Source organism: Oncorhynchus masou, chromosome 11 (genome assembly GCF_036934945.1).
Source record: "Oncorhynchus masou masou isolate Uvic2021 chromosome 11, UVic_Omas_1.1, whole genome shotgun sequence".
NCBI classification, from domain to species: Eukaryota; Metazoa; Chordata; class Actinopteri; order Salmoniformes; family Salmonidae; genus Oncorhynchus; species Oncorhynchus masou.
The window spans coordinates 3,727,544-3,746,161 of NC_088222.1; the positions used below are offsets into that span (position 1 = coordinate 3,727,544).

General features: G+C 44.3%; 1 protein-coding gene across 1 annotated transcript in view; it reads right to left on the reverse strand.

The window, feature by feature from the left end:
- Positions 1 to 1,535: 1,535 nt before the first annotated feature.
- Positions 1,536 to 18,618, reverse strand: part of snx30 (sorting nexin family member 30) — a 49,261-nt gene continuing 32,178 nt past the window's right edge. Inside the window, exons 3-6 of the mRNA XM_064977229.1 lie at positions 16,924 to 17,034; positions 16,430 to 16,588; positions 7,984 to 8,173; positions 1,536 to 1,815 (exon numbers count right to left, since the gene is read on the reverse strand). Of these exons, the coding sequence (XP_064833301.1) occupies positions 1,607 to 1,815; positions 7,984 to 8,173; positions 16,430 to 16,588; positions 16,924 to 17,034 (669 nt within the window). The 3' untranslated portion in view covers positions 1,536 to 1,606. The remainder of the gene's footprint in view (positions 1,816 to 7,983; positions 8,174 to 16,429; positions 16,589 to 16,923; positions 17,035 to 18,618) is intronic.

Below are 18,618 nucleotides of genomic sequence, written 5' to 3' on the forward strand. Positions count from 1 at the left end.
TCACAAATCTTGCTGCTGTGATTCCCACTGTGGTATTTCACCCAGTAGATATGGAAGTTTATCAAAATTTGATTTTTTTTCGAATTCTTTGTGGATCTGTGTAATCTGAGGGAAATATGTCTCTCTAATATGGTCATACATTGGGCAGGAGGTTAGGAAGTGCAGCTCAGTTTCCACCTCATTTTGTGGGCAGTGAGCACATAGCCTGTCTTCTCTTGAGAGCCATGTCTGCCTACAGTGGCCTTTCTCAATAGCAAGGCTATGCTCATTGAGTATGTACATAGTCAAAGCTTTCCTTAAGTTTGGGTCAGTCACAGTGGTCAGGTATTCTGCCACTGTGTACTCTCTGTTTAAGGCCAAATAGCATTCTAGTTTGCTGTTTTTTTGTTAATTCTTTCCAATGTGTCAAGCAATTATCTTTTTGTTTTCTCATGATTTGGTTGGATCTAATTGTGTTGCTGTCCTGGGGCTCTGCGGCGACTGTTTGTGTTTCTGAACAGAGCCCCAGGACCAGCTTGCTTAGGGGACTCTTCTCCAGGTTCATCTCTCTGTAGGTGATGGCTTTGTTGTGGAAGATTTGGGAATCGCTTCCTTTTAGGTGGTTATAGAATTTAACGGCTCTTTTCTGGATTTTGATAATTAGTGGGTATCGGCCTAATTCTGAATTTTTGCATAATTCTGCATGCAGAATCTCAATTTGGTGTTTGTCCCATTTTGTGAAGTCTTGGTTGGTGAGCGGACCCTAGACCTCACAACCGTAAAGGGCAATGGGCTCTATGACTGATTCAAGTATTTTTAGCCAAATCCTAATAGGTATGTTGAAATTTATGTTCCTTTTGATGGCATCGAAGGCCCTTCCTGCCTTGTCTCTCAGATTGTTCACAGCTTTTTTGGTTGGACAGGTTTCTCAATTTCTTTCTTCGATTTTTTTGCATTCTTCATCAAACCATTTGTCATTGTTGTTCATTTTCTTCGGTTTTCTATTTGAGATTTTTAGATTTGAGAAGCTGAGAGGTCAAATATACTGTTAAGACATTCTACTAGGAAGTTTACACCTTCACTATTGCAGTGGATCCTGCTGTAGAATTCAATGCAGCCAGCAAATGAATAACCAAGTCACTCAGAAATATGAATCATGATATTCTCCACTCAGTAAAAAGAGTAGTTACATTTTTTTTTTTAAATGCAGTTTGGTCAGTGAAGGATATCGGAATATTTTAAAGTAAAAGTTATATCACAAACAAAGGGGAGGATTCTACTGTATTTATACGGAGACTTGATTACACACAGGTGGATTGTATTTATCATCATTAGTCATTTAGGTCAACATTGGATCATTCAGAGATCCTCACTGAACTTCTGGAGAGAGTTTGCTGCACTGAAAGTAAAGGGGCTGAATAATTTTGCACGCCCAATTTTTCAGTTTTTGATTTGTTAAAAAAGTTTGAAATATCCAATAAATGTCGTTCCACTTCATGATTGTGTCCCACTTGTTGTTGATTCTTCACAAAAAAATACAGTTTTATATCTTTATGTTTGAAGCCTGAAATGTGGCAAAAGGTCGCAAAGTTCAAGGGGGCTGAATACTTTCGCAAGGCACTGTATTCTACTGTACCTTCATGGACTCGATATAGAGGACGTATTCTCGGAGCACGGGCAGGAAGTCTTCGCTCATGTCCTGGGTGAGTTCGTCCAGGGCGCTGGAGCAGATAGCCATGCAGCTGGCCACGCCCTCCAGAGGCCCCTGTAGCTCCGCCTCCGACAACGCCCAGGTAGTGTAGACAGGACCGTACTCACGCAGCTCTACCTGGTACTCTGAATACACAGTGGAGGAGGGACACAGTAGTCAGAGGTAGGATAGAGAAGGGGACAGTCACCACCCAGGTTAGACAGGACACACACACACACACACACACACACACGTCTTGTACAGCTAACCTTGTGAGTACACACAATTCAGTCCTATTCCAAATCCTATTTTCCCTAACCCCTAACCTGTACTCTTACCCTAACCCAAAAACCTCACCCTGGCCCCAAACCCTGGCTTCTAACCCTTATCGTAATTCTAACCCTGTCACTAATTCTAACCTTAACCCTAAACCCCCTAGAAATAGCATTTGACCCTGTGGGGACTAAAACAACACACACACACACACACACACACACACACACACACGGGAGTCACACAGAGTCAGGCAGAGAGTCGGCCTACAGGGAGGAGTTGAAGGCCTTCGGAGTGTGGTGTCAGGAAAATAACCTCACACTCAATGTCAACAAAACAAAGGAGATGATCGTGGACTTCAGGAAAAAGTAGAGGGAGCATCCACATCAATGGGACAGTAGTGGAGAGGGTGGAGAGTTTTAAGTTCATCGGTGTACACATCACTGAGGATCTGAAATGGTCCACGCACACAGACAGTGTGGTGAAGAAGGCGCAACAGGCCTCTTCAACCTCAGGAGACTGAAGAAATTTGGGTCGTCACCTAAAACCCTCACAAACTTTTACAGATGCACAATCGAGAGCATCCTGTCGGGCTGTATCACCGCCTGGTACGGCAACTGCTCCGCCCACAACCAGAGAGTAGTGAGGTCTGCACAACACATCACCGGGGGTAAACTTCCTGCCCTCCAGGACACCGACAACACCAGATGTCCGAGGAAGGCCAAAAGGATCATCAAGGACAACAACCACCCGAGTCACTGCCTGTTCACCCCGCTATCATCCAGAAGGCGAGGTCAGTACAGGTGCATCAAAGCTGGGACCGAGAGACTGAAAAACAGCTTCTTTCTCAAGGCCATCAGACTGTTAAACAGAAATCACAAACATTGAGTGGCTGCTGCCAACAAACTGACTCATCTCTAGCCACTTTAATAATGAATAATAATTGGATGTAATACATGTATCACTAGCCACTTTAAATAATGTTTACATACCCGACATTACTCATCTCATATGTATATCCTGTACTCTACACCATCTATTGGTATTGGTATTAATCCCCTCTACCACACGGAACCCCACTAATCTACTGACGGAACGCAAGAGGTGGCTAATAACAGACGTCCATCCTATGCTAGCTTGCTACCGATGGCCTGGCTAGCTGTCTAAATCGCCGTGACCCCCAACCAACCTCTCCACTCTCCGGACCCTTTTGATCACTCGACTAAGCATGCCTCTCCTTAATGTCAATATGCCTTGTCCATTGCTGTTCTGGTTAGTGTTTATTGGCTTATTTCACTGTAGAGCCTCTAGTCCTGCTCACTATACCTTATCCAACCTATTAGTTCCACCACCCACACATGCATCTCCTGGTTTCAATGATGTTTCTAGAGACAATATCTCTCTCTTCATCACTCAATACCTAGGTTTACCTCCACTGTATTCACATCCTACCATACCTTTGTCTGTACATTATACCTTGATGCTATTTTATCGCCCCCAGAAACCTCCTTTTACTCTCTTTTCCAGACGTTCTCGACGACCAATTCTTATTGCTTTTAGCCGTACCCTCATCCTACTCCTCCTCTGTTCCTCTGGCGATGTAGAGGTGAATCCAGGCCCTGCAGTGCCTAGCTCCACTCCTATTCCCCAGGCGCTCTCTTTTGACGACTTCTGTAACCGTAATAGCCTTGGTTTCATGCATGTTAACATTAGAAGCCTCCTCCCTAAGTTTGTTCTATTCACTGCTTTAGCACACTCTGCCAACCCGGATGTTCAAGCTGTGTCTGAATCCTGGCTTAGGAAGACCACCAAAAATTCTGAAATTTTAATCCCAAACTACAACATTTTCAGACAAGATAGAACTGCCAAAGGGGGCGGTGTTGCAATCTACTGCAAAGATAGCCGGCAGAGTTCTGTCCTACTGTCCAGGTCTGTACCCAAACAATTTGAACTTCTACTTTTAAAAATCCACCTCTCTAAAAACAAGTCTCTCACCGTTGCCGCCGGCTATAGACCACCCTCTGCCCCCAGCTGTGCTCTGGACACCATATGTGAACTGATTGCCCCCCATCTATCTTCAGAGCTCGTGCTGCTAGGCAACCTAAACTGGAACCTAAACTGGAACATGCTTAACACCACAGCCATCCTACAATCTAAACTTCATGCCCTCAATCTCACACAAATTATCAATGGTACCAGGTACCTCCCCAAAGCCTTAAACACGGGCACCCTCATAGATATCATCCTAACCAACTTGGCCTCTAAATACACCTCTGCTGTCTTTAACCAAGATCTCAGCGATCACTGCCTCATTGCCTGCATCCGTAATGGGTCAGTGGTCAAACAACATCCACTCATCACTGTCAAACGCTCCCTGAAACACAGGCCTTTCTAATCGACCTGGCCGGGGTATCCTGGAAGGATATTGATCTCATCCCGTCAGTAGAGGATGCCTGGATATTTTTTTTAAATGCCTTCCTAACCATCTTAAATAAACATGCCCCATTCAAGAAATGTAGAACCAGGAACAGATATAGCCCTTGGTTCTCCCCAGACCTGACTGCCCTTAACCAACACAAAAACATCCTATGGCGTTCTGCATTAGCATCGAACAGCCCCCGTGATATGTAGCTGTTCAGGGAAGCTAGAAACCATTATACACAGGCAGTTAGAAAAGCTAAGGCTAGCTTTTTCAAGCAGAAATTTGCTTCCTGCAACACTAACTCAAAAACGTTCTGGGACATTGTAAAGTCCATGGAGAATAAGAACACCTCTTCCCAGCTGCCCACTGCACTGAAGACAGGGAACACTGTCACCACTGATAAATCCACTCTAATTGAGAATTTCAATAAGCATTTTTCAATGGCTGGCCATGCTTTCCACCTGGCTACTCCTTCCCCGGTCAACAGCACTGTACACCCCACAGCTTCTCGCCCAAGACTTCCCCATTTCTCCTTCTCCCAAATCCAGTCAGCTGATGTTCTCAAAGAGCTGCAAAATCTGGACCCCTACAAATCAGCCGGGCTAGACAATCTGGACCCTTTCTTTCTAAAATGATCTGCCGAAATTGTTGCCACCCCTATTACTAGCCTGTTCAACCTCTCTTTCGTGTCGTCTGAGATTCCCAAAGATTGGAAAGCAGCTGTGGTCAACCCTGACACTCTTGACCCAAACTGCTACAGACCTATATCTATCCTACCATGCCTTTCTAAGGTCTTAGAAAGCCAAGTCAACAAACAGATTACCGACCATATCGAATCTCACCATACCTTCTCTGCTATGCAATCTGGTTTCAGAGCTGGTCATGGGTGCACCTCAGCCACGCTCAAGGTCCTAAATTATATCTTAACCGCCATCGATAAGAAACATTACTGTGCAGCCATATTCATTGATCTGGCCAAGGCTTTCGACTCTGTCAATCGCCACATCCTCATCGGCAGACTCGACAGCCTTGGTTTCTCAAGTGATTGCCTCGCCTGGTTCACCAACTGCTTCTCTGATAGAGTTCAGTGTGTCAAATCGGAGGGTCTGCTGTCCGGACCTCTGGCAGTCTTTATGGGGGTGCCACAGGGTTCAATTCTTGGACCGACTCTCTTCTCTGTATACATCAATGAGGTCGCTCTTGCTGCTGGTGAGTCTCTGATCCACCTCTACGCAGACGACACCATTCTGTATACTTCTGGCCCTTCTTTGGACACTGTGTTAACAACCCTCCAGGCAAGCTTCAATGCCATACAACTCTCCTTCCATGGCCTCCAATTGCTCTTAAATACAAGTAAAACTAAATGCATGCTCTTCAACCGATCACTGCCTGCACCTGCCCGCCTGTCCAACATCACTACTCTGGACGGCTCTGACTTAGAATACGTGGACAACTACAAATACTTAGGTGTCTGGTTAGACTGTAAACTCTACTTCCAGACCCATATCAAACATCTCCAATCCAAAGTTAAATCTAGAATTGGCTTCCTATTTCACAACAAAGCATCCTTCACTCATGCTGCCAAACGTACCCTTGTAAAACTGACCATCCTACCGATCCTCGACTTTGGCGATGTCATTTACAAAATAGCATCCAATACCCTACTCAACAAATTGGATGCAGTCTATCACAGTGCAATCCGTTTTGTCACCAAAGCCCCATATACTACCTACCACTGCGACCTGTATGCTCTCGTTGGCTGGCCCTCGCTTCATACCCGTCGCCAAAATCACTGGCTCCATGTCATCTACAAGACCCTGCTAGGTAAAGTCCCCCCTTATCTCAGCTCGCTGGTCACCATAGCATCTCCCACCTGTAGCACACACTCCAGCAGGTATATCTCTCTAGTCATCCCCAAAACCAATTCTTTCTTTGGCCGCCTCTCCTTCCAGTTCTCTGCTGCCAATGACTGGAACAAACTACAAAAATCTCTGAAACTGGAAACACTTATCTCCCTCACTAGCTTTAAGCACCAACTGTCAGAGCAGCTCACAGATTACTGCACCTGTACATAGCCCACCTATAATTTAGCCTAAACAACTACCTCTTTCCCTACTGTATTTAATTAATTAATTTTTTGCTCCTTTGCACCCCATTATTTATTCTACTTTGCACATTCTTCCATTGCAAATCTACCATTCCAGTGTTTTGCTATATTGTATTTACTTTGCCACCATGGCCTTTTTTTGCCTTTACCTCCCTTATCTCACCTCATTTGCTCACATCGTATATAGACTTGTTTATACTGTATTATTGACTGTATGTTTGTTTTACTCCATGTGTAACTCTGTGTCGTTGTATGTGTCGAACTGCTTTGCTTTATCTTGGCCAGGTCACAGTTGTAAATGAGAACTTGTTCTCAACTTGCCTACCTGGTTAAATAAAGGTGAAATAAAAAAGAAATACAAAATTGCATCTTGCCGCACGGCCATCGCTCATCCATATATTTGTTAGTACATATTCTTATTCATTCCTTTGCACTTGTGTGTATAAGGAAGTTGTTGTGAAATTGTTAGATTACTTGTTAGATATTAATGCACGGTCGGAACTAGAAGCACAAGCATTTCGCTACTGTCAGATTAACATCTGCTAACCATGCTAACCATGTTTATGTGATTAACATCTGTGACCAATAACATCTGCTAACCCTGTGTATGTGACCAATTATCTGTGACCATTAACATCTGCTAACCCTGTGTATGTGACCAATAACATCTGCTAACCCTGCCAATTACATCTGCTAACCCTGTGTATGTGACCATTAACATCTGCTAACCCTGTGTATGTGACCAATAACATCTGCTAACCATGTGTATGTGACCAATAACATCTGCTAACCCTGTGTATGTGACCATTAACATCTGCTAACCATGTGTATGTGACCAATAACATCTGCTAACCCTGTGTATGTGACCAATAACACCTGCTAACCATGTGTATGTGACCAATAACATCTGCTAACCCTGTGTATGTGACCAATTATGTGACCAATAACATCTGCTAACCATGTGTATGTGACCAATAACATCTGCTAACCCTGTGTATGTGACCAATAACATCTGCTAACCCTGTGTATGTGACCAATTACATCAACCCTGTGTATGTGACCATTAACATCTGCTAACCATGTGTATGTGACCAATAACATCTGCTAACCCTGTGTATGTGACCAATAACATCTGCTAACCATGTGTATGTGACCAATAACATCTGCTAACCATGTGTATGTGACCAATAACATCTGATAACCGTGTGTATGTGACCAATAACATCTGCTAACCGTGTGTATGTGACCAATAACATCTGCTAACCGTGTGTATGTGACCAATAACATCTGCTAACCATGTGTATGTGACCAGTAACATCTAAACCATGTGTATGTGACCATTAACATCTGCTAACCATGTGTATGTGACCAATAACATCTGCTAACCATGTGTATGTGACCAATAACATCTGCTAACCATGTGTGTATGTGACCAATAACATCTGCTAACCATGTGTATGTAACCAATACAATTGGATTTGGCAACACCCAGCAATAACCACCGTTCCCTACCTGACTGTTCTTTGATGATTCTCTGTGCTATCCTGTCGATAGTACCCAGCTTCTGTGTGAACATATCCAGGTAGTCTCCCATAGCAGAAAACTCCACGGGTCGGCCCCTCAGCTTGTACCCCCCTGTCACGTACTTCACCGACTCCCCCATCTTAGAGAGCAGGGCGAGGCCTTGTCTCTTATTCAGGTCCTGGGGAGAAACCACAACAGTTAGGTTAAACACAACATACAATCACACACAATACACAGCGGCCTTGTTTACCACTGTTTCAACATTACACCAACAGATGTCTCAGAGACTTTGATTGGAGATTCCTTCAAGCTTTATTAATACACATAAAATCCCATAGCGAATGCTAGCTAAATGCTAATGAGTGCATTGCAAACATTTCAGAAGAACATAGCAAAAAATATAAAACGCAACATTGCAACAATTTCAAAGATTTTACTGAGTTATACTTCATATAAGGAAATCAGTCAATTGATGCCCTAATCTATAGGTTTCAGATGACTGGGAATGCAGCTATGCATCTGTCGGTCACAGATACCTTTAAAAAAGGGGCGTGGATCAGAAAACCAGTCAGTATCTGGTGACAACCAGTTTCCCTCATTCAACGCGACATCACCTTCACATAGAGTTGATCCGTTTCTGGATATTGGCACGTACTGAAACGCGGTGTCGTACACGTAGATCCAGAGCATCCCAAACATGCTTAACTTCTTGAAACTCCCCATCCCAGATCCGGGTTTGTGACTAAAGCCTCAGGCTCATTAGCATAACGCAACGTTAACGATTTCTGAAAATCGCAAATAAAATGAAAATAATACGTCTGCTCTCAAGCTTAGCCTTTTCTTAACAACACTGTCATCTCAGATTTTCAAAATATGCTTTTGAACCATAGAAATTGACTAATTTGTGTAAGAGTATGCAAAGCTAGCATAGCATTTTGAGTAGCATTTAGCACGCAACATTTTCACAAAAACCAGATAACCAAATAAATAAAATCATTTACCTTTGAAGAGCTTCTGATGTTTTCAATGAGGAGACTCTCAGTTACATACCAAATGCGCAGTTTTTCCTGAAAGCGTCTGTGTGTAGGAGAAATCGTTCCGTTTTCTACATTGCGTCTGGCTACCGAAACGAACCGAAAATTCAGTCACCTACAACGTAAAACTTTTTCCGGATTAACTACATAATATCGACCGAAACATGGCAAACGTTTGGAATCAATCCTCAAGGTGTTTTTTCACATATCTCTTCATTGATATGCAGTTCGTGGAAGCTTGCTTTCCTCTCTGTATCGCATGGAAAAATACTGGCAGGTGACTTTTGCGCACCAATTTCGGCGCAGGACACCGGGCAGACACCTGGTAAATGTGGTCTCTTATGGTCAATCTTCCAATGATCTGCCTACAAATACATCACAATGCTGCAGACACCTTGCGGAAACGACAGAAAGGGTTGACTCACTCCTCTCGTATTCACAGCCATATAAGGAGACAATGGAAAACAGAGCCTCAAAATCCTTGTCATTTCCTGGATGCCATCTCATCTTGGTTTTGCCTGAAGCTCACGTTCTAGGGCACGCACAGAGAATATCTTGGTATTTCTGGACACGTCAGAGTGTCTTCTTTCGAATGGTATCAATTATATGCATAGGCGAGCATCTTTCTGTGACAAAATATCTTGTTTAAAACGGGAACGTTTTTCATCCAAAAATGAAATAGCGCCCCCATAGATGTAAGAGGTTAATAGGTGACATGTCTGGTGAGTATGCAGGCTATGGAAGAACTGGGACATTTTCAGCTTACAGGAATTGTGTCCAGATCCTTGTGAAATGCATTATCATGCTGAAACAGGTGATGGAGGAGGATGAATGGCACGACAACGGACCTCAGGAGCTCGTCACGGTATCTCTGTGCTTTCAAATTGCCATCAATAAAATGCAATTGTGTTCGTTGTCCATAGCTTATGCTTTCCCATACCATAACCTGTTCACAACGTTGAAATCAGCAAACCTCTCGACGCCCTTTACACTGTCTGCCATCTGCCCCGGTACAGTTGAAAACCGGGATGAATCCGTGATGAGCACACTTCTCCAGTGTTCCACTGGCCATCAAAGGTGAGCATTTGCCCACTTAAGTCTGTTATGATGCCAAACTGCAGTCAGATCAAAACCCTGGTGAGAAGGACGAGCACGTGAGCTTCCCTGAGACGGTTTCTAACAGTTTGTGTAGAAATTCGTCGGTTGTGTAAACCCACAGTTTCATCAGCTGTCCAGGTCTCAGACAATCCCACAGGTGAAGAAGCCGGATGTGGAGGTCCTGAGCTGGCATGGTTACACGCGTTCTGCGGTTTTGAGGCCGGTTGGACATACTGCCAAATTCTCGAAAACATAAAATTCTCTGGCCACAGCTCTGGTGGACATTCCTGCAATCAGCATGCCAATTGCACACTCCCTCAAAACTTGAGACATCTGTGTCATTGTGTTGTGTGACAAAACATTTAAAGTGACATTTTATTGTCCCCAGTACAAGGTGCACCTGTGTAAGGTGCTGTTTAATCCGCTTGTTGATATACCACACCTGTCAGGATTAACAAATGTCTTGACACATTTTTGGGGAAATAAGCTTTTTGTGAGTATGGAACATTTCTGGGATCTTTTATTTCAGCTCAGCGTTTATATTTTTTGTTCAGATTAGAAGAATATGCCATTTAGCAGTGACTTTTATCCAAAGCGACATAGTAGTGAGTACATACATTTTCATACTGGTCCCCAGTTGGAATCGAACCCACAACCCTGGTGTTGCAAGCACCATGCTCTACCAACTGAGCTACACGTGATCTTTCACACCAGCGACCCGCTTTCGTTTCCCTGCCCTGCTGTTACACTGGTGTCAGAAGAGGGATTTTATGCCGTCTCTGATATTCCGTCTCATAAAATTGCAATGAGTAACTCGAAAATGCTGCACGCAAAAAAACTAATATTAGATAGCAAGGCTCTTGATCCAGGAGAGGATTCTCTGGTGTTACCAAGAGGAGTTTGATACAGCAAGAAGCTAACCAGCTAGATCAGGGGTCTTCAACAAGCAGATCGCCAGCTAAGCTAACCAGCTAGATCTGGGGTCTTCAACAAGCAGATCGCCAGCTAAGCTAACCAGCTAGATCTGGGGTCTTCAACGGGCAGACCGCCAGCTAAGCTAACCAGCTAGATCAGGGGTCTTCAACGGGCAGATCGCCAGCTAAGCTAACCAGCTAGATCAGGGGTCTTCAACAAGCAGATCGCCAGCTGAGCTGACCAGCTCGATCAGGGGTCTTCAACGGGCAGATCGCCAGCTAAGCTAACCAGCTAGATCAGGGGTCTTCAACAGGCAGATCGCCAGCTAAGCTAACCAGCTAGATCAGGGGTCTTCAACGGGCAGATCGCCAGCTTCCAGTAGGTCTAACAACAGACACATCATGTGGCCCGCTTAAGAGTTGTTTATTAACCATTATTTTATCTGGTATATTGGCAGAAAACACATCTCTTGTATTTTACGGATCCGGGAAGAGTTTTATGGTAGAAGAGAAGAATGTCTCAGTATGTGTAGACCATGTATCTGATGCTGTCTGGACAGTGAAACAGCACCTCTCTGTCTCAGTATGTGTAGACCATGTATCTGATGCTGTCTGGACAGTGAAACAGCATCCTCTCTGTCTCAGTATGTGTAGACCATGTATCTGATGCTGTCTCAGTATGTGTAGACCATGTATCTGATGCTGTCTGGACAGTGAAACAGCATCCTCTCTGTCTCAGTATGTGTAGACCATGTTCTGATGCTGTCTCAGTATGTGTAGACCATGTATCTGATGCTGTCTGGACAGTGAAACAGCACCTCTCTGTCTCAGTATGTGTAGACCATGTATCTGATGCTGTCTGGACAGTGAAACAGCACCTCTCTGTCTCAGTATGTGTAGACCAGGGGTGTCAAAGTCAAATGGACGGAGGGCCAAATAAAAAATTTAGCTACAAGCCGAGGGCCGGACTGTTCGAATGTTCATTGAAAAATTTTTAAATGACGCATATAGTCTAGTGAACCTAATTGAACCTACTGAAAACCTCACAAATATATTCCAATATGATCAGATAAATAAAGCAATATTTTCTTATGGCTCTGTCAGTAATCTTTAATTTTCAACAGACACAAAAGACAAATTTCCTTTATATAAAAATCCCCATAACATGAACATTAAATGAAAGAAACCGGTATTCAAGGCACCATCAGTAGCCTATATTTTCTATTTTAGCAAAAGTGGGCTAAATTTACTTCAAAGAAAAAAACAATAATAGCAATTTTCTATCATCCACTCAACTGAAATATTTTTAAAATATAATTGGATTGAAATACAATAAAATAAAGTGCAAAAATCTATTAATCAAAAACAACACTTTGTTTAAGGAGAAGTAACATGCAGTGAAAACAAATATTAAACTTTAACTTTTAAACTTGAACTGAGTAAAAACTCTAAATATGTGATTGCACAGTAATGTTCACTTGTTTGAGGTTGAGGGTGATACTTGGTGGTGTCCCATCTTTTCCACAAGTTCATCAATGTTCGGGGTAAGGCTCTGAGCTGAGGAAATCCTCAGAATTGAGTGGAGGTGTTCAGCAGTAAGTCGACTTCTGTGTGATGTTTTGTTCAGGTTCATCAAAGAAAAAAAAGTTGTTCACACAGGTATGTGCTGCCAAACATAGACAACGTTTGAGCAGCCTGGATGCGCAGCTGGGGCATTGTGTCGGGAGGAAACGGGCGAACTCCGCAGCACCCACTGCCGCATATTTTGCCCTCAGTGCATCATTGCATTGGAGGTCAATCAACTCCATTTGGAGGTTTGGTGGTGAGCTTTCCACGTCAACAGCAAATGGGTTACCGAGCAGTTCCAACCTGCTTTTTGTGCTTCAAAGTCAGCAAATCGGCGTCGAAAGTCAGCGGCAAGCATACCTATTTTATCAGCCAACTGTGCGCTCGGGAACGCACTGGTAGAGAGCTTCTCTTTCATGGTCTGGCAGCTGGGAAAGTGGCTCAAATTTTCTTTCCGCATCTGCGTCTCCCACAGAGTCAGTTTGGTTTTAAATGCCTTCACTGTACTGTACATATCAGAGATGACATGATCCCGACCCTGCAGCTGCAAGTTCATTGCATTCAGATGACTCGTAATGTCACACAGAAAAGCCATTTCACACAGAAACATTTCGTCTCGGAGTTGTGTTGTGTCTTTCCCTTTGCTGTCCAAGAACAGACAAATCTCCTCACGAAGCTCGAAACATCTTTGAAGCACCTTTCCCTGGCTTAGCCATCGCACCTCTGTGTGATAAGGCAAATCACCATGCTCCGTTTCTAACTCCGTCAGAAATGCCTTGAACTGGCGGTGATTCAAACCTTTGGCTCTGATAAAGTTAACTGTGCGCGTGATGATGCTCATTACATGCTCCATTTTCAAGGCTTTACCGCACAACGCTTCCTGGTGTATGATACAATGATAAGCTGTCAGCTCACCTGTCGCGTTTTCCTCTTGCATCTTTTCCCGTATCTTCGCCACCAGTCCGCTCCTGTGTCCACACATCGCAGGTGCTCCGTCGGTTGTCAAACCCACGAGTTTTTCCCAAGGCAGCTCCATCTCATTTACACATCTTGACACCTCTTCATACAAATCATGCCCCGTAGTTGTGCCATGCATAGGACGTAAAGCCAAAAACTCCTCTGTCACGCTTAGGCTGGAGTCCACTCCGCGGATGAAAATTGACAACTGGGCAATGTCAGAAATGTCGGTGCTCTCATCCACAGCCAAGGAATATGCAATGAAATCTTTTCCCTTTTTCACAAGCTGCTCTTTTAGATTGATGGACAACTGGTCTACTCTCTCGGCAATGGTGTTTCTGCTCAGACTCACATTTAAAAAGAGTTGCCTTTTTTCTGGGCAAACTTCGTCACAAACTTTAATCATGCAGTTTTTGATGAAATCCCCCTCCGTAAATGGCCGGGCTGATTTAGCGATCTCTTCTGCCAAAATAAAACTGGCCTTGACAGCAGCCTGGCCTTGTGATTTGGCTTTTTTGAACAGAGCCTGTCGAGATTTGAGGCCTCGTTTTAATTCCTCTGCCTTTTGTAGCCTTTGTTCCATGTCCATATTCTTGTTTTTGTCCGCGTGTTTCGTTTCATAATGTCGTCTCAGATTATACTCTTTCAGTACCGCCACACTTTCTCCACACAGAAGACACACAGGTTTTCCAGCTACCTCCGTGAACATATACTCCGACTCCCACCTTGTTTGAAACCCCGGTTCTCAGTGTCCACCTTCCGTTTTGCCATTTTTGATGGGTATCTGAAAGTTAATTTTACTGTGATGCTGACGACTGCTGTGCCAATAAATATTGAAATGAAGCAGCCTACTGCTCGGTGCGTCACCGTTGCATTGTGGGAAATGTAGTATTGGTGCGTGTAAAAGATCTGCGGGCTGCCGGCTTGCTGCGGTCTGCGGGCCGGTTCTAATAATAAATCAAGATCATCCCAGGGCCGTAAAAAACCTTCTCGCGGGCCGGATGTGGCCCCGGGCCTTGACTCTGACATATGTGGTGTAGACCATGTATCTGATGCTGTCTGGACAGTGAAACAGCACCTCTTTGTCTCATTTGATTGATTGATGCCAGAAAGCATTTGGCCTCACTTGATACATTTGTTTAAATAAAATAATGGGTTGTCTTGGGGCAGCAAAACATCCCTAAGAGTGGCCAGGTTGGATTTGGCTTCACACCAATCAAATAGAGCAAAATGCCCCCCAAGGGAGGCGAGGTTGGACTTGGCTTCACACCAATCAAATCTAGCAAAACACCCCCAAGGGAGGCTTCACACTAATCAAATCCTAAACATCATTTTATGTTCTAGTCTGCTAGTGTTGATGTCCTGCAGTAGATAGCTAACAAAATATGCCCTTTTCTTAAGCTATGGACAGAGAGATTGGAATATGGACTTGATATTTGTACAAGGTCTCTTTAAAAATGTCAGGTTTGTGATGACAACATGCAAGAGATCAGTCATTCATTCATTGCTGTGATCATTGATTTCCTGAATAAACTATCCCTCTTCCTCTATTGCTCAAATTACCAGGTTATTAACTAGCTAGTCAATGGGGTAACAGGGCTGAACAAAGTGTCAACAAATGGTTAACAACTTTGACGCGTGAGTAGTTTCAGAACGGCCCACGACATTGTTTATGAATGTGAAATGCTGGGCAGGTAATCTGCTATAGGGAGATAAAATGCTGGGCTGGTAATCTGCTATAGGGAGATAAAATGCTGGGCTGGTAATCTGCTATAGGGAGATAAAATGGGCTGGGCTGGTAAAATCTGCTAATAGGGAGATAAAATGCTGGGCAGGTAATCTGCTATAGGGAGATAAAATGCTGGGCAGGTAATCTGCTATAGGGAGATAAAATGCTGTGCTGGTAATCTGCTATAGGGAGATAAAATGCTGGGCTGGTAATCTGCTATAGGGAGATAAAATGCTGGGCTGGTAATCTGCTATAGGGAGATAAAATGCTGGGCAGGTAATCTGCTATAGGGAGATAAAATGCTGTGCTGGTATTCTGCTATAGGGAGATAAAATGCTGTGCTGGTATTCTGCTATAGGGAGATAAAATGCTGTGCTGGTAATCTGCTATAGGGAGATAAAATGCTGGGCTGGTAATCTGCTATAGGGAGATAAAATGCTGGGCTGGTAATCTGCTATAGGGAGATAAAATGCTGGGCAGGTAATCTGCTATAGGGAGATAAAATGCTGGGCAGGTAATCTGCTATAGGGAGATAAAATGCTGGGCTGGTAATCTGCTATAGGGAGATAAAATGCTGGGCAGGTAATCTGCTATAGGGAGATAAAATGCTGTGCTGGTAATCTGCTATAGGGAGATAAAATGCTGGGCAGGTAATCTGCTATAGGGAGATAAAATGCTGGGCAGGTAATCTGCTATAGGGAGATAAAATGCTGGGCTGGTAATCTGGGTCGGATGTTTCAACATGGTTTGTTTAAAAGCAGGCCGTCTTCGCTGTCGTAATGGTGCAACCACGACGCTAACGAATCTGCACTCGCTTGTTTCTCATTCAGAAACAATGGTACAACCAAGCCTTAATATTATCGAGAGGTGTTTTTTCATAGTCGCACAGTGCACCCAAATTAAAACTTCCCGTCGACGGAAAAAATATTTTGTTGCATATATGCAACCAAATTGGTATATATATAATATATTAGATGCATTTTAGAGCTGAGACTGCAGGTATTATCTTAAAACGTAACTACAAAAAAAAAATATATATATATATCACAAAAAATGGCACTATTGAAAAACGATCCCATTGCTATTTCCAAATACCCCGGTATAGAGTATATACGGTATACTGCCCAAGCCCATACCTTAGCAGAGAGGAAGGCATTGAAGTGTTCGTTGAAGGACAGGACAGGATGGTCAGCCACTCTCTTCAGGAACTTATCCAGAGCCTTCCTCCTCGTCTCAACAAACTCCTCAGAGAACCGGTCCACCACCCCCTTCATCACAAACTTCTCAGGGAGGGGCTGGAGGGGGCAGAGAGAGAGAGAGAGAGAGAGAGAGAGAGAGAGAAAGAGAAAGAGAAAGTGAAAGAGAAAGAGAAAGAGATAGGGGCAGAGAGAGAGAGAGAAGAGAGAGAGAAAGAGATAGGGGGCAGAGCGAGAGAGAAAGAGAGATAGGAGGCAGAGAGAGAGAGAGATAGGGGCAGAGAGAGAGAGAGAGAAGAGAGAAAGAGAGAGTGTCATTCCTCTTGGTTAAGACATTGGTTTTCCGAGAGGGGAAACAAGGGTTCAGATCCGCTTGTACATAACTTACTGGTATGAGATGTGTAGTCTAGGGTTAGGGGTCAGGGTTAACTTACTGGTATGAGATGTGTGGGCTGAGTGTCCTCCAGCTTGGTCCTGAGCCAGTCAAAGTCCTGGTAGCGCCTCCTGACAGAGTACTCTGGTAGGTCAAACTCCACCCGCGTTGTCTGGAGAGAGAGAGGGGGTTACACTGTGTTACCTAACCCTAACACTGACCTTAACGCCTAACAGGGTACTCTGGTAGGTCAAACTCCATCAGCGTTGTCTAGAGAGAGAGAGAGAAAGAGGGTTACACTGTGTTACCTAACCCCTAACCCTAAGCCTGATCCAACAAGAATAAAACCTCACGGAATACTGCCAAGAAACAATGACAATTTCTCTCAACCAATGGCATATGAGCTTTTTAGGTGATGCCGCCCTGTAATAAGTGTAAATATTGATCTCGTTCAATCCCAGCGCTCCTCTCCAGGGTGATGTTGGAGAGATGCATCACTGCGGCGCTCCAACAACCTTCCGTCCAAAACACATCCTGTTAAATCGTGATATGAGAGCATCAGCTGTTCCCGGACAACTGTGTGATCACGCTCTCCGTAGCCGATGTGAGTAAGACTTTCAAACAGGTCAACATTCACAAAGCCGCAGGGCCAGACGGAATACCAGGACGTGTACTCCAAGCATGCGCTGGCAACTGACATTTTCAACCACTCTCTGTCTGAGTCTGTAATACCAGCATGTTTTAAGCAGACTACCATAGTCCCCGTGCCCAAGAACACCAAGGTAACCTGCCTTAATGACTACCGACCCGTAGCACTCACGTCTGAAGCCATGAAGTGCTTTGAAAGGCTGGTCATGGTTGACATCAACACCATCATCCCAGAAACCCTAGACGTCTTCAATTTGCATGCTGCCCCAACAGATCCACAGATGACGCACTCTCTATTGAAATCCAGAATGCCCTTTCCCACCTGGATAAAAGGAAACCTACCTGAGAATGCTGTCCATTGACTACAGCTCAGGGTTCAACACCATATTGTCTTCAAAGCTCATCACGAAGCTTAGGATCCTGGGACTAAACACCTCCCTCTGCAACTGGATCCTGGACCTCCTGACGGGCTGCCCCCAAGTGGTAAGGGTAGGTAACAACACATCCGCCACGCTGATCCTTAACATGGGGGCCCCTCAGGGGTGCGTGCTAAGTCCTCTCCTGTACTCCATGTTCACTCCTGACTGCACGGCCAGGTACGACTTCAACACCATCATCAAGTTTGCCGATGAAAACAGTGGTAGGCCTGATCACCGACAATGATAAGGAGGTCATGAGGTCAGAGACCTGACCGTACAACAAACTCTTTCTCAATGGGATCAAGACAAAGGAGATGATTGTGGACTACAGCAAAAAGAGTACCTGAGCACGCCCCCAGTCTCATCAACGGGGCTGTAGTGGGGCAGGTTGAGAGCTTCAAGTTCCTTGGCGTCCACATCACCAACAAACTAACATGGTCCAAGCACCCCAAGACAGTCGTGAAGAGGGCACTACAAAGCCTATTCCCCCTCAGGAGACTGAAAAGATTTGTACCCCCTGTATATAGCCTCCATTTCTGTACCCCCTATATTCCACATTGACTCTGTACCGGTACCCCTGTATATAGCCTCCACATTGACTCTGTACCGGTACCCCCTGTATATAGCCTCCACATTGACTCTGTACCAGTACCCCTGTATATAGCCTCCACATTGACTCTGTACCAGTA